Consider the following 13,656-nt stretch of genomic DNA (forward strand, 5'->3'; position numbering starts at 1 on the left):
TTAGAATGAAGGAGTTATGACACTTTGAAGCTATTGTCAATTCTAGCCCCTAATGGAAATCGGTGACAAGAAGATCCCATGCATGCAAGGTGGCTGGCACAAGAGTACGCACAGCGTAGACTGGGGTACGCCCAGCGTAGGTGGAGTAAGTGGTCGCGGGTGATTGGAGATGTACACCCAGCATACGAGGAGTACGCCCAGCGTACGCCTAGAGTCATTAAACCCTAAATTTTAGGGTGTGACGTTATATAAAGAACATTACACCCTCCAGGATCAGCCTCCTTCTCATCCTTCAACCCCTATTCGAAACCCTAACCCTAATTGTGAGAGTGTGAGCTTGTAAGGCCATCTTGGAGTGCATCTTAGTGTTCTTGAAGAGGAGTGATCATCTTAGGGTCTCATTGATCAGGGAAGAGCTTTTGGATCCAGGTTCTCCAGCTCATTTGCAAGTCTCAGAAGGTATAAAGTTCCTACCTTGTTGTCTTATAGCTTGAGATCTAGATTAGGGCTTGTTTGGTGTTTCTTATGAGCTTATGGACTATCTCTTGGGAGTTGAGCAACTCCATGCCGTAAACCTCTTATTAAGCTTGGTTTTGGTGTTTTAACCCCTTTGATGTCTTTCATGCACGTAAAGTTAGCAACTTTACGTGGTATCTTAGTCCTAAGAGGCTAGATCTGTAGTTTGGGGCCTTGGATTCAACTGGAAAGGGCTGAATACGTTAAGACAGGAAAACTCGACGAGTTGCTTAGTCAACTCGACGAGTTGGTGAGGGTTTTTCCCGCTTTAAGGATGATGAAGAGCTCGACGAGTTACTCTGGTGACTCGGCGAGTTGTATCGAGCTTTTCCTGGTTTTCTGAACACTGGAGGAACTCGAAGGGTTGCTAGATGCACTCGACGAGTTGGGTCAACATGGACTGTTGACCTTGACTGTTGACTTTGACTTTGACCATGGTTGACCAAGTTTGACTTTAAGAGGTATTTTGGTAATTTGGGATTTTAATGAAGTAAGTCACATGTCGGTTGTAGGCAGTAGAGATCGGAGCTGAGAGTTAGGGTTTGATCTTCTAGATTCAGCACTACTTGTGAGGTGAGTTCTTCTCACTATATCAACAGGGTCGAAGGCACCAAGGCCGGTCCCTTTTGGATTGTATCCTGGTTATAGGATGATACTATGTTTAGTGATCTGTTAGATATGTATCCTGGTTATAGGATGATGCTATGTTTAGTGATTTGTTAGATCAGTATCCTGGTATATAGGATAATGCTATGATTAGTGATATGTAGATTTGTTTGATTGTCTGTACATTCTAGCTATCGTATGATATTTTTGTGTTGATTGTGTGATTACGAGTGGTTTGAGGAGGTCCTTCTTTGTGCTCTAGGCCAACATACCATGGGTGGCCCGGATAGACTGAAGGCCTATCGGGGCGTACCAGTCAGGCCGATGGTCCAAAGAACAGTCCAGACAGGCTGAAGGCCTGGGAGGGCGGACCAGACATGCTGAAGGTTTTGAGAGTGGGCCATATAGATTGAAGGCCCGGTGAGGGCGGTCCAGTCATACTGAAGACTCTAAGAGTGGGCCACATAGACTGAAGGTCCGGTGAGGACGATCCAATCATACTGAAGACTCTATATGCATGTTGTTTGTTATGATATTGTTTTGGTTTGTATGGCGTTGCTATTTTATAGGGACTCACTAAGCTTCGAGCTTACAGTTTTAGATTTTGTTTTATGCACTTCAGATGATTGCGGGAAGGCGAAGGCTAGATCGTGCACCTCCTCACATTTTATGATTTTGATTTCTGGGATTCTCTGATATGAAACTATTTTGAAAACTTTTTGTAATAAATAATGGTTTGTGGATGCTTGAAAAAGTTTTAAATTTGCTTGAATTTTATGGATGTTACATGGTGAGTAAGAGGTACTCCAAATCCTTTAAGGTGTCCTTTCAGACGTTTTAGGGCATTTTAAGTCATAAAAATGCAAGCTTAAATCTTTATTTGTCCCCAGCTTTATGGTGTAGAAAAGGTTTAAATAAGCTAGGTTTTTAGTGTTGGGCTTCTTGTAGCCATGCAAAGTCATAAAGTTTGCAACTTTATGGCCTTAGGGGCCTTATTAAGCTCAGATCTGAATTTCTGTCGTAGGGTCTTAAGACATTAAGACCTTATTATGGGTTGCCACACCCCCAAACCAGAACGGCGGAAACGTCTGGGGGCGGATGGAGTGACTTTATGTACAATATCATAACAACTGAATATAAATGAAACATAGCAACCCAAACATTCATACATTTAAATTTCAAGTTTACACTGTTTACAACACTTGTTCTGTTCAAAAGTTAAACATGAATAATCAAAAGTAGAAATAACATAATGCAGCGACGCCAGGCCTCGATTGTGGTGGATACCTGTCTACTAGATCCCTGAGAATACAAGTCGTTTTGAAAAGCGTCAACTAAAAAGTTGGCGAGTTCATAAGCATTTTTGTAAGAAAGCTGTGTAATATTTGTGTTCATAGTAAGTTGTAAAACTCCAGAAAATCCAATATTTTCTTATAAAGGTAGTTTGTGAGTCTCGTTTCAAAAACAGTGTATAGTTGCATGCATGTTGTTCGTTATCCTTGGTTTGTGTTAACAAGAATGTGTTCCTAGAAAATCCTATATTTTCTGTTATGTGAAAAGTTGTGGTCTTAAAACCCTAAGACCGAAGATGAACAGTGGTCTTAAACTCTAAGACCCTGATGGAAGTGAATATCGTACATAAAATTGTTTATAGTTTCATTTATTTCAATAAAACTAATGAAGTATAAGCTTCCCGTAAACCAAAAATCATTTTGTTTATCCGTGTGTGAGTCGTTATAACGATACTAATATGATCGATATGCCTGGATTGCCGTTTTACAAGCGTCAGTTTCGTCGAAAGATATTTGTCACCCTAGACTGACCTAGTCTAACTGTAGCGAACAGCTCAGGTGTGGGTTGTGAACCCTGTATAGATCTATACACAAACTCCCGCTCTCCCTCCAGGAGACTCTGATTATAACTAACAGGACTTACCGCATACGCTAGGTAGGTACGACTAAATGCATCTCACAAGATCCTCAACAGATTTACGTGAACTATGACTCCTTTTTCTTGTAAAAACAATATAGTTATACCTTTAGATGATTAAAAGTGTCTTTGAAAATGTAGTTCGTGGTTTCCAAACTATACCGATTATAGTTTAACTTGTTGGTTTGAAATGATTTATATACCCTTTTATATAAATGTACAGGTGTGTTCCAGCATGAAAAATATGAATTCAAAACATATTACTTGGGTATTAAATCAACTAGATTTGTAAATGACTATACTGTATCAAAGCTTACTAGTAAAACTATCTTTTAATAAAGTTTTCCAAAAGCATGTAGTTTATAGATCTTAACTTTTCATATGGTTTTATAACATTGGTCATGTTAGTTTTGCTGATATACATATACATATCACAATATTTATACCAAAACTAGAGTATACCATAAATTGTAAACAATAGTAAGATGAAAAACTTGTAGTTATTTGTGGAATAAACAATGTTTGACTTGTATTCCCCCCCCCCCCCCCCCCTAAAACATAAAGCTTGAAAATATGGGGGTATGAAGCTCACCTGAGTTGATTTTGTGGAGGTTTTTGAAGTGTAGAGAAGAGATCTTGAGCCTAAGCACTAAAATGCCCTTGATGAACTCCTTGAAGCCAAAATTATCCTAAGAAGGTTAACACACAACTTTGTGTGTAAATGAGATGAAATTTATTAAATAATATGTAAGAATACTATGAGATTTCGAAATGGCTCACCAAAATTCCAAGAACCACCTTGATGATAATGATTTTTGGAAAGACCCACTTGTTCTTGAGAGGAGTTTAATTTATTTGCTAAGTGGAGTGAGGGAGGGATTTTTAGAGGAAGTATGAAGTATCCAGAGAATGAAATGAGGTAATGGTGAGGATTAACAAAAGGGGTTCTCGTTTAAATAAGGGAAGTGAAACTGATTTGAAGTTTACTTGGAGAACTGTTGGATAATTCATAAGGATCCGTGATTGCATGGGAAAATGGCAAAATACAACTCATAAATCCGTAAACACTTTAAAATATCTAAGTGTTTACGCCCAAGATGCTCTTAGAAAGGTGTTTACGCCCCAAGATGCTCCCTAGGAAAGTGTTTACGCCCTAACATCACATCCCTAAGGGAGTTTACGCCCTATCATGAATTTCCTAAGGGGTTTACGCCCCTAATGTGGTCCACTAAAGAGTTTACGCCCTAGGATCCTTCATAGGATGGTGTTCACGGTTCTAAGGTGGTTTCTCTTTGGGTTTACGGCCAAGGATGGCCCAATAGAGGTGTTCACGGCCAAACTTAATTTCCTAGGGTAGTTTTCATTCAAAATAAAGTTCTAGGCTTTAATTCAAAAAGGAAATGCTCATGGTGTGCTAGATTGTTGTCTTGACAAGAATGCATTCAATCATGGTTCCACAAAGCTTAATACACATCTATATCTATATATGTTAGCTTAATTCATTGTGTTTAGGATCTTAGCTCATAGGAAATTCTAATATGTTGGCCTTATAATCCAAGCATTCAAGGTTGCAACATAACACAAGTTCTTATATCTATATCACGGGGTTCTTAATCAAATCCATTTTTCTAGTTTTTCCTTGATAACCTTATTTACTTTCAAGAGATTACCTTGGATGTGACTTCCAAATTGTACACTTTCATGTGCAAGCACCTATGCCCTTTTAGCTTTCAAGGTTTTCATTGTAATGGGGTTACAATTTAGACCTTGCTTGATTCAAAATTTCCGGGATGTCACATGGGTTTTGCCTTAGGGGTACGTACGTTGGGCGTAATTCCCAGTATGCCGCACGTACTGAACCTCAGTCGCGATCCTTCCCACATCGTTCGAGTACGCTGCGCGTACCAATTGGTACGTCGGCGTACGGCCCAGTCCAGATTTGGTAATTTTGGGCCTTAATCGTCGGGCTTTGCTTGTTGGGCTTGGACCATAGATTTTCATGGTAATAGGTCACTTCTGATTTTGGGCCCATTTTGGATTGTGAATGATATTTGGGGTTGGGCCTAGGATATTTTTATTAGGTTTAAAAGAAAAGGATAAATTGGCCCTTTCTACCTTGGACATCAGGCAAGTAGTGTAGAATGTTAGATGTCTTGTGATAATATGGAAGACTAGGATCTGGCCCCTGTCATTTGCATGAAAGACTAGGGTCTGCCCCCCTGGCAGTTATATGAAAGACCAAGATCTGGCCCCTGGCATTTGTATGCAAGACCGAGATTTGGCCCTCGGCACTGAACGAAAAGACCATGGTTGGCCCATGGCAGGAAATGACTATATGACTATGATTTGGCCCATAGCATTTATCTTCTTTCATGTGTGGTATGTGGTACTTGGGTGAACTCACTAAGCTTTATTCTTACAGTTTATGTTTATGGTTTTCGGTACATCTAGTTCCAAAGGGAAGGGTCTGGCGTGATGGCACAACATCCTCCCCTCATGGTTTCCACATTTGAAATAATTTGTACTCTGATGGTTTAATACTATGATTTGATATGGGTTTTGAACAATTAATGAATGACTTGAATGACTTTTAAATGCAAAAAATTTATTACTTTTTCAGGACGTTACAAGTTAGTATCAGAGCCTTTGTTTGATGGATTCGGGCATACTTTCAGGTGTGTCTGAACTCAAACTACGGAAATTATAGTTTGTCTTAATAAAAATGGAGTTAAACTTTGAAAAATGATTTTATTAAGAAGAGGGGGTGTGATGCGTGCAATCATCCGAGCTCAAGTAAGTGGTTCCCAAATTACCCATAATTATGTGTTATGATTAGTATGCTTGATATGAGAATTGCATGCTAGATTAGGGCTAAGGATACCTTCAGGAATCATATGATAGGATTGCCTGATTTGTGTGATGCCTTATAGCCTTGTAGGGCTTGATGTTATGTATTACTTGGAATTGATATCAGCTTAGTTATTTGCTAAGTGTATGCTTTCAAAGTTGTATACGATTAGGATTGTGTAGCCCTAGAATGATCGATTTAGCCTCATTTCCTGTTCCTTGTTTGGTTATGGACTTAGGGTAGAATCTTCATTTAACAGTCTATGTGATCCTATTTTATGTACAACTTGCATGCATAAGGCAACCAATGGTGTTGATTGAGGTTCTTTGTATTGCGAGTGGTGAGAGTTGAGATTTCCTAGGAGAGTCCAGGATATGTATGATGTATAGCATAGGATTGGTATATGGTTGTAGTGTGGCGACTCAGAAGAATCAAGATTGACCTTGAGGAAAGTACAAGTAGGTGTGGAAGGTAGTATTGGTCCCTTTTGCCCTAGATTTGGGAGATCTTAGTATTTAAGAATAGATAAATTTGGGAACTTTATCCATTAAGACCATATTTTGATAAGATCTGGAAGGTTAGAGTTCAGATCTTGAAGGATTAAGACCTTAGGTAAAAGGTGGTTGTTAAGCCGGTATTCACGGCGCGACTGACTTGGTGTCTCGATGCGACATTGAGGGTTTTGCGACTATTGTGTCGCCCAGTGGGTGGTCACAACGTGAAGATCGTTAATCGTTGACCTAAACATTGACTATTTGACCAACTTGACTTTTGATCAAATTGGAGGTTATGGGTTATAGAATGAGTTTTAGCATATGATTGATTAGGCGGTTCGTGTAGATGATTTGTTGGACTCCGAGTAGTTGATTTCAACTATTTGATTCAGGTGAGTCTTCTCACTATACTATATAGGAACTAGGTGTCCCTGTATGCTAGACTAGTAGGATGTTGTTGGTTGCTTGTATGCTTGCATGATTTCTTGGGTGAGGCCCGTTGGTTGAAACATACAAGTTGGGCTAGGCCCATTGGGTTGAAACAAACTCGTTACCATAGCGTATGGATATTTTGTGTTGTGTGTGGTATTTTGGAGAAGTCACTAAGTTTTATGCTTACTGATCAAGTTTAAATGTTTCAGATTGTTTGGAAGCAAGGAAAGGGTGTGGCGTGATTGCATTGCATCTGCTGTTATGTTTTAGAGATTTTCACACTCTTGCTTTTAGTATGACTATGACTCTGATTTGATTATGTTTTGAAATAAAGGTTTTTTTACTCATTTGAGAATGAAATTAGTACGATTTTCTTTAATTTTAAAATGAAAAATTTAGGAAGTGAAGTTTGGTTCGTCTTGGGTTTCGTTGTTTATTCGTTGTTTTGGGTTTGAGAGATGGGTTCGGTTTCGACAGATGATTCGTCGTTTTGGCCTCAAGGAAATGCAATGAGTCGAGAATGTAATACGACGCAAGGGTTTCAAGGATGGAATATGGATTTTGAGTTTGTGGAAACGTATTATATTATGACTGGGGGTAGTCTCGAGAGATTCCAAATTCATTACAAGATTGTTGCCCCGATATTTGTTGATGTTGGTGTTAATATTGTAGGTATTGGGGATAATTTAGGATTTGGGTTTCATGAACTGACGGTGGGTAATATTGCAATGCTTTCACCTCAATGGCATTTTTATCGGATTTGTGACAACTAAAATCCATTTGAAATTGAAGAGAAAAAATGTTGGAATGGAATTGGAAAGAGTTTAAATGGAATTAGAAAGTGTAGAAGAGTGGTGTTGTTTTTTTAGTGATTGAATGTGATTTATTTAAAAAAAAAAATTAAAATATAGCCGTTCAACGGCTACTTGTGGGTTGAAAAAGACCACCAACCCCCTGGACCAAACTGAACTGGCCCTTATGGGCTAAGGCAGAATGGTAGTACCGGCGGTACCGCCCGATCTATGACAAAATAACATCTATATTCCCAATTTATGCAACAAAATGGTTTACACAAAATATGCAATGACATTTTATTTTACGACTAAAAGATGCAAATATTTAACGACTTACTCGTTTAGTTGCACAAGGTTTCAGGAATAGGAAGCATTTTTAGATAAATTGATAATAAAAAAATATTGCATAAACCGGCAAAAGAATAGAACAGTACTGCATAAATAAACATAAAACTGGTAATGGATTTCCACTTAGAATATTGCATATTTTGGTATTATAATCATACAATGACCATTGTTGTATTATTCATCTGAAAACCCATTGTGCGCATAAATAAGAAATAAAGACGAACGTTATTGCATAAATATGCATTCTAACACTTACAAAAATACATGCCCGAATCCATTTTTCTCAAAATAAAAAACTTCAAAAAGAACTAGAGGATCTCAACTCCAAAAAGCAAAATATGTTTTTATTTATTCTTATCTTATTTCATTAAAATGAGAATCTATCTTTGAAAATATCTCAATGAGGAAAAGGAAAAAGAACAATCTGGTACACGATTACCCATACAAGCCATCAACATTACACTCCCCAAGAAAAACTTTAACACTTCGAGGCGAACCACAATCACCTTCTGCAATGATAGCTCGATCATTAGCAGCCATGTGTGCAATAATCTTGTACACCATCTCAATCTGCCAATAAAAAAAAAAGTGATTTGTATGGGTTAATAACAACACCTCACCTATATATTTTATAAAATATTTTTTTTTTAACAGCACTTGATTAAAAAAAAACAGAGCCAAAATGGGATTAACAAAATAGAAATGTTGAAGATGACATAAATAAATACATACATCTTCAGGGGAATGGCACCGATCAGCTACTTCCTCAATTGATAATGGTTCCACAGGATCCTTACAACTGGGAAATCATACAAACAAAATGCTTGTGAATTTACGTATTTGCCTCTTGTTTTGTTATCATTGCATTGAAGCCTGAAGGGTATTTAAGACATTTTGCTAGCATATATGCATAATACAGTATACCTGGCCTCATTGAGAACGGAAAGAACCCGTTTTTGTAAAGCCAACACTTCTCCTGCTGCTTTCTTTCCAGCTTCAACTCCTGATGTAGTATGCTTATTATATATTATTGTTTTTTTATTTTTTTGACTTAAAAATAAAAAATAAAAAGAGTTAAATAATACCAGGTTGATGGTAGGCATTGATGTTGACAAGTGATGCATAAATACCAACGGCTCTTTCATAAAGTGCAATTAAAGCTCCCACTGACCGCGGGTTCACTTCTTGTACAGTCACTGTAACAGACTCCCTCCCATTTGCATACAGCGCTGACCTTGTTCCCTAACAAAAAAAAAAAATTCAAAACTAATTTTATTCCACATCACTTTTGCTTCTTCTTGTCACAACAAGGGTAAAACGGTCATTTACTACCTGCAACATTCCAAACAAGTAGTCACCACAAGTGACACCTGGTTCAAGCTCCCAATCGTGACCAGGGGGTCTATCACGTAATACTTCAATGAATGTTGCAAAGAAATTGTGCACACCCTCTCGAAGCTGTTGAATGTATCTGTTACATTGCAAATTTAAATAATAATATCAAAATAATAATATAATAATAATAATCATAATGATGGTTCTGGAAACCTACGCATGTTGATCTGTGCTCCCTTTATTTCCATACACAGTAAGCCCTTGATTTACCTATGAAAAAAAGAAGATAAAACATTATTGCCTAAATTGGTTAAATAAAGTGGAAGTTTATAATTGTTTGCTCATTGCATACTCTATTGCCATCAAGGTCAAATTCCTTCCCAAGGGATTCCATCACGAGCTGTTGCAAATATCTGCTAAATAACAAAAGGCTATCCTTGTAGGGAAGTACCACCATATCCTGTTCAAATATATAAATAAAAAATCATTCATTTTTGGAAAAAAAAAAAAAAAAGTAATCACTTCAAAAATCTAATGTTAGATTTGAAAAAAATAATAATAATAATGATTTACTAATTACTATTTACAAGTACCTTTGATCCTACACCATCAGAAGCCCAATACCAACATAACGCCAGAAGAGCTGCAGGGTTGTTCTTCACCTAACAATAACACCAACAACATTCGGATTTTATATGCAAGAAATAGCAATTTACTTTCATTGAATTGTTTATTACAGCTTTGTATTTTAAAAAATATTATTATTGTACTATACCACAGTAGTCCTGTTTGCCTCATCCATTAGTGATGCACCCTCAAGCATTTCTTTGATGTTGATTCCCTGAATACAACAAATACAAATTTACAACATCTTAATATTTGTATTTAGATTAGAGGGAATGTTTTATTTTTTTTTTTATAAAAATGAAATGAGAACCTGAAGTGCTGCAGCAAGTAGACCAACAGCAGACATTTCAGAAGTTCTTCCACCAACCCAATCAAACATGGGAAATCTAGCCAACCACCCTTCGATTCTTGCAGTGTTATCTAATAGTGATCCCTCTTGAGTAATCGCAACACCCTGCAAATATTTCTTTAATTAGCATAAACAGTTTTTTCTTTAATAATAAATGTACTGTAGTAATAATAATATAATGAATAGTAATATATATATATATATATATATATATATATATATATATACAGGTCCATGCTCCTATGAGCAAAAAAATATAATAAAAGCAGAAAGAAGAACCTGAAGATCAAAACCTGTTTTGAAAAATTCAGCCCAGCATCACGAAAAGCCTTTTGTACTTCCAACAACCCGTTTCTGGTTTCTGGAGTGCCTCCACTCTGACACAAAATTCAGAATCAACATTAAGCAATTTGATATTATTAAACCAATAAAATAAAAAATAAATAAATAAATCTATTCAGACCTTTGAAACTACTATTACAAGTGTAGATGCTAATTCTGGTCCAAGTTGTGCAATTTGATGGTCAATTCCTGCTGGATCTGTATTGTCGATGAACCTTATCTGAAAATCAGTCCACATTCAAAAAAAGTTATGTGTTATTCTACAAGTTTAAAATAGAAGAAGTAAAATTATGTCGTAAAAAATAAATATTACCTTGAGAGGAGGATTATCAGGTGCTAAAGCCTCAGCGACAAACTGTGGTCCAAGAGCAGAGCCTCCGATTCCAACTGAGAGTATGTGTGTGAATCGACCTTCTGGAGAAGAAGGAGGCTTTATCTGAAATCATACAAATATAAAACATTTTAAAACCACAATTTTATATGTATTGAAAGAATAAATTCGTATCAGTTATCAATTTTATGATTTCGCAAACTTTTACGTGTATGTGTAGCTATAGAACTAGTAGCAACATAATCTTGACCATAAAAGTCAAAGCTCAGTGAGTCGGTTCCAAGTCAAAGTACACGTTGCTATCAATGATCAAGAAATTAAATTATCATGAAAACAATATTTGGGATCCCAATTTGAGTGTTCTATTTGCCATATTTCGGTCAACTGTAGGGTTTGCTTCATCGAAGTTAAGAGATTTGAAATGTTGAATATAAAAGAAAATGAAGATCGGTAGAGAAAATAAACTAACCTTACCCACGATGATGTCTTCGGCGAATGTAGAAATGGCTTCAAGAGTGTTTTCAATCTGCAACCTCAAGAACGAATTAGGCGACAATTTAGGGTTCCTAAGCCAATAATGCCCCACCATTCTCCCTTCATCTGGATTCGCGATTGCACCCTTTTCCAGATCCTCCATGGCCTTGAAAGCCTTCATAAACCTAGGCTCCATTTCCTTCACAAACTCGTCGGTAAACCCGACCCGACTCACATCCAAATACAAACCTAAATCCTTGTGCTGGTACAACCACTCTGTGTATCTCTCCCAAAGAACTTTCGGGTCTGTTTCCAACCCTTTCTTCGCCACTGACTTTCCTGGTACCCCATCACCGGTTGCAGCAATCTTTGACAGACTTGATGGAGCAACACGCGCCACCGAATGCGTCAACAAACTGTGGCTACTCTTGCTACTGATACCTGAAAAGGAAATTTTTAAGTTGTCTTCTATTCGAAGCGGCGACGAGATCATCCATGGCGATTGGATTCTTGGTAATGATGGTAAGTTGGGTTTTGGGATCAAATTCGATGATGATGAACACAACCCCGATATCGACGCCATGGGAGAGCAAGGCAAGTGACAGAAATCGATGAAACCGAGGGGGGTGTTTTAGAGAGAGAAAGCTGTTGCCATGGCAATGAGGCAGGCTCTTTGAGGAGGGGCTTTTTGGAACCTTGTATAGTAATGGTAAGTGGGTCGTTGATGAAGTTTCAACTCTTTTCACTTTCTCTCTCACACAAAAACACCCTGAAAACGCAGTGGTATCTTCTCTCTTACCTACGTTGATTGGTGGAGGGAGATTTATTTTATTGCAGAATAACCCTTTGAGAATATCGAAAGGACGGAGAAGTCCCTTGGGATATTCTTGCTTTGTACCCGAGTCAATGCAAACATACATGACTCGTGAGTCATGACTCATGTGACTTAAAAGGGTGCATGAATAATGACCCTTGGAGAGTATGGATCGATATGTAACTTAATTAAATGCATAAATGTATTTTTATTTTTATTTTTATTTTAGTAACTTAATTTTAAGTTTTCAACGTACTATTTAATACTACAAGCAACTTATTTGATAGTAAAATTCCAAAGATATTAAAGCGGGGTATTTGTACTTGAATCCAAAACAACATGAGACAAACCATTTGTTAATAATTTTAACGGAAAAAACACCCAATTTCCCATTCAATCGAGCATCAAATTTCTAACACATGGAAAATGTGTGTAAGGTAGCATCCAATTGTGAAAGGTGGGTCCAATGGCTTCGAATAAGAATATGTACATATACGTTGGTTATATTATTATATGAGGACATCAAAATTCACACAACACGATAATATACACACATGAGAAAACCCACGATCAAGCCAAGGTCATCATAGTAGGAAATTAAAAAGCAAGTGAGACTCTAGGCATATATCAACATAAAGTCTCAAATATCATAACCAAAGTTGAGAAATCAAGTTCTCTATCTTTATCTATTTGTATATAAGCAATTTTAAGAGAAAAGTCCCAAGACAAGCATGTTCTCAATCTTATATGAAGATGTACCTTGTAAGGTTGTGTTTTTGATGTGCCAAACTTGGAGAGCTTCGTAATGCTCCTTCGGTTATTAACATAGGATGAGTTGTAACACACCTTCAGGAGTGGGTTAGTGAAGGCAAACGGTTATAAAAGACTATCATGTGGGCTATCCTAGTTGTCATTATATTATTGGTTGTTACCTTTCATCGACTTAGTATTTTGTTAGTATCAATACGAAAGGTTAGAGAGTGTTTGGTAACGTTTTATCAGTTCGTGTTATCGAATGATTTATATGCTCAATAATCATTTTATAATAATATTACCAAAAACATATAATCCTATAGGGTCACACCAATCACAAGTAGACACAAACTGATTATTTATAAGAATTTGATTCTTGATAAATATTAATAACTCTTGCAATTTTAATTAGAAATTAATATTTTATGAAAATAATAATTTACAATGTTAAGTATCACGATCACATCATAAGATACGCTATATAAAGTCGTTAATGGATAGGTCTGTGTCAACATGAACACAAAGATATTGATCTTGAAAATAGCGTTGGATTGAGTGCCCAACATCATTAACTATTTGATAATATTTCTAACAATATTGGGTTGCCCTCATAACCCAAATAAGTAATAAGGAATTAGGAGAAATAAGTTGTTAATTTAAATTA

The 13,656-nt window shown here is 36.9% G+C and overlaps 1 protein-coding gene across 1 annotated transcript; it reads right to left on the reverse strand.

Moving 5' to 3' along the window:
• Positions 1-8,285: 8,285 nt before the first annotated feature.
• Positions 8,286-12,185, reverse strand: PGI1 (phosphoglucose isomerase 1). Its single transcript, XM_079070768.1, has 14 exons — positions 11,421-12,185; positions 10,934-11,056; positions 10,742-10,840; positions 10,572-10,655; positions 10,240-10,383; positions 10,078-10,143; positions 9,896-9,964; positions 9,655-9,762; positions 9,520-9,572; positions 9,300-9,438; positions 9,053-9,209; positions 8,892-8,970; positions 8,700-8,766; positions 8,286-8,537 (listed from the first exon to the last, which is right to left on the reverse strand). Exons 1-14 carry the CDS (start codon positions 12,006-12,008, stop codon positions 8,403-8,405), a joined length of 1,911 nt encoding a protein of 636 aa, XP_078926894.1. The 5' UTR covers positions 12,009-12,185; the 3' UTR covers positions 8,286-8,402.
• Between the last annotated feature and the right edge of the window lie 1,471 nt (positions 12,186-13,656).

Source organism: Lactuca virosa, chromosome 9 (assembly GCF_052849685.1).
Source record: "Lactuca virosa cultivar CGN04683 chromosome 9, Lactuca_virosa_CGN04683_v6, whole genome shotgun sequence".
NCBI classification, from domain to species: domain Eukaryota; kingdom Viridiplantae; phylum Streptophyta; class Magnoliopsida; order Asterales; family Asteraceae; genus Lactuca; species Lactuca virosa.

What these genes read in the sequence shown, in the direction of transcription:
- PGI1 (XM_079070768.1), bottom strand. Translation starts at nt 12,008, where the DNA reads ATGGCGTCGATATCGGGGTTGTGTTCATCATCATCGAATTTGATCCCA. An exon ending in GGCTGAATTTTTCAAAACAG is followed by an intron (nt 10,384 to 10,571) that starts GTTTTGATCTTC and finishes AAATATTTGCAG; the next exon opens with GGTGTTGCGATTACTCAAGA. An exon ending in CTGATGGTGTAGGATCAAAG is followed by an intron (nt 9,763 to 9,895) that starts GTACTTGTAAAT and finishes ATATTTGAACAG; the next exon opens with GATATGGTGGTACTTCCCTA.